This window comes from Phytophthora parasitica (assembly GCF_000247585.1).
Source record: "Phytophthora parasitica INRA-310 unplaced genomic scaffold supercont2.155, whole genome shotgun sequence".
Lineage (NCBI taxonomy): Eukaryota > Oomycota > Peronosporomycetes > Peronosporales > Peronosporaceae > Phytophthora > Phytophthora nicotianae.
Window position 1 is genome coordinate 14,770 of NW_008649141.1, and position 2,339 is coordinate 17,108.

A 2,339-nucleotide genomic window follows, 5' to 3' on the forward strand; every position below is an offset into this window, starting at 1 on the left:
GGATTTTGCATAAAAAGAACCGTTAAAGGCGCTGAAGAACTTGAGCACCCTTAAACTTTTCATGAAATTTTCTGAAGTGTAAACTTTACATGTCAAATTTTAAATTCGCCGGAAAATAACCAATGCATACAGTACTGCCTCAACTAAGTTCGAATAATGATGTTAAGTGCGACAAATCCTGGCCGTTGAATTATGGGGCTCATTCGTGAAATCAGTGCCGCGCGTCGCAAGCCGTCACTTACGCGGAGTTTTCTACTGCTAGACGATCTTCCACCGAGGCGACAGTTGACTGGAGATCGCAACTTAAATGTCTGATGGTACTTGTCACAGCTTATTTGATTTATCTGTGGTCACTACAAACCAATGTTAATGGCTTATGTTGTCTAGATGACACGGACGCCCTTTTCGAGCTTAGCTCTTCCTCCGGACCTGAAGATGGCGACCGTGATGGTACCTTTCAACTCGATAGCGACTCGAGTGACACGTTACAGGAACTTCTGGACGAAATTGGTTAGTGCTAATTTGCAAATAATGTTCGTATATGACCATTGTCTAACATTTATCGATATCAGATTCAAGCGCCACAAGTATCAAACGTGCTCGACCAGTATCCAGTTCGCATGGATGACAAATTTCTACAAGTTCGTCCTGTTACGTGCAAAGTTGCCGATGAAACTAGTGATACCATCAGCATTGACCATACTTTTGTCATACCTGCCTCTCTACTGAAGAAGGCGTCTGCAGCAATTATTTTAAAGCGCGAGGAAATGCATGCGGCGAAGGTGGAAATGCCGTGGGGTTTGCTGGTCTCATTTGGCTCGGGAAATCTCGTTCTACACAGGTGGGAATTTTTCATATTGATGAGTTAAGGGTGCCCTTCATGAGTTAAGGGCACTTTTACAGATGTAAGGTTGTACAAATTAATGCACTACTAACTCCTTTTGTATTGAACTTACAGCACTTTCTTAAACAGAATGGAGAATTTTTACACACTCAAGGCAAAGGCCAGAGGCTATATCAAAGATGTTAAGTGGCTGAACCAAGACTGGCGCCTCGTTCAAGCCCATCCGGTTGACCTTTTTCCTTAGAGGTGAAAACAAGTGGGTTACTTCATTCAGAAGCTGCAAAGGTTCACCGAGCGTTGGCTGAAGACGTGCTTCAGAAATATTCAAGTTTCTCTCTGATGACAACTTTGAAGTGCAAGTCGGGGTCCACTTTCGTCAATTTTATGGATGTAGCTGCTGTAGTTCCTCGCAACGCAATGCTGAATGACGCAGTAATCAGCATGGGGATACAGATGATCGCTGACACAGTTAAAGGAGCTATTGGGCTGTCTTCGCTGTTGATATGGCCAAGTCAGCAAAAACAGTGGCTATCGGAGACACCATTCGTGATTTTGCCGTTGAATTTGGATAGTGTTCATTGGGGAGTTATCATCGTGGAAGTGGCATTTCCAACAACATTACGCGTAAATTTTTACGAGCCTTTGCACTAACGATGTTATCGAAGAGAGATGACAAATGCCTGGAAAATACATTGTTGCCGTATTTGGAAAAATGGCACACAGAAAGTGGAGCAAAGGAACAATTTCCTAAGGAAATTGTAAAAACGTGGATTGACGAGCCTGCTCAGCCCGATGGTACAAGTTGTGGACTTCTAATGTTGGGAATGGTTTACGCTTTCTTGCGCAACGCCCATCGGTTTGAGCGCCATCGTATCACGAGTGCTTACGTACGAGTGATGAGGTTGAGATTGACTTGGCTGCTGCTGTGCACAACAAATTCTGCCTTACGAAATGATGAAGAATTTGGAAAAATGCAGAAGACAGATGAAGAGGTTACTGGGTTTTCGTGTGACAATGAACAAGACGTCTAAAAGTTTAAGAAAGTGTTTCACGCACAAAGTATATAAATTTATATAAAAGTGATTGCTGTGTTTGAGAAGAGTTTACAAACATCAAGTCAGCGTCCAGTTCACTGAGCAGGAGGACCACTCGTTAGAATCCTAATAACACGCCCCAGTACCATCCCGTACGACGGCGGAAAACCTCTCGGAGGTGGAACCCCTCCGATGCTTGCACTCAGCTCGTTGATGATCTCTTCTTCGCGATGCAGCATTGCTTCCATCTCCTCCCGAGCGTACAGCAAGTCGTTGAGCGCCTCCTTCATCTTCTCCATCTTTTCTTGTATCTCATGAAGAGCCTGTGATGTTGAACGCAACAACTCACGCGCCAAAACTGGTTGATTCATAGCGATTCCGTTCTTCTTTGTTTTCTGTTTTGGAAAATGAGATCAGATAAGTGTATTGTAAATTTGTCGACACTATTTTAATTTCGTGAA

At 43.5% G+C, this 2,339-nt stretch overlaps 2 protein-coding genes across 2 annotated transcripts in view; one reads left to right on the plus strand and one right to left on the minus strand.

The window, feature by feature from the left end:
• Window positions 1–387: 387 nt before the first annotated feature.
• PPTG_24676 (hypothetical protein) lies at window positions 388–1,088 on the plus strand (the record flags this gene model as incomplete). The annotated part of the gene is made up of 3 exons (XM_008918196.1): window positions 388–450; window positions 573–841; window positions 974–1,088. 3 exons carry the CDS (start codon window positions 388–390, stop codon window positions 1,086–1,088), a joined length of 447 nt encoding a protein of 148 aa, XP_008916444.1.
• Window positions 1,089–1,973: 885 nt separating this feature from the next.
• The window catches only part of PPTG_19578 (hypothetical protein), a gene marked incomplete at both ends in the record, with an annotated part of 627 nt that continues 261 nt past the window's right edge, over window positions 1,974–2,339 (minus strand). Inside the window, one exon of the mRNA XM_008918197.1 lies at window positions 1,974–2,273. Within this exon, the coding sequence (XP_008916445.1) occupies window positions 1,974–2,273 (300 nt within the window). The remainder of the gene's footprint in view (window positions 2,274–2,339) is intronic.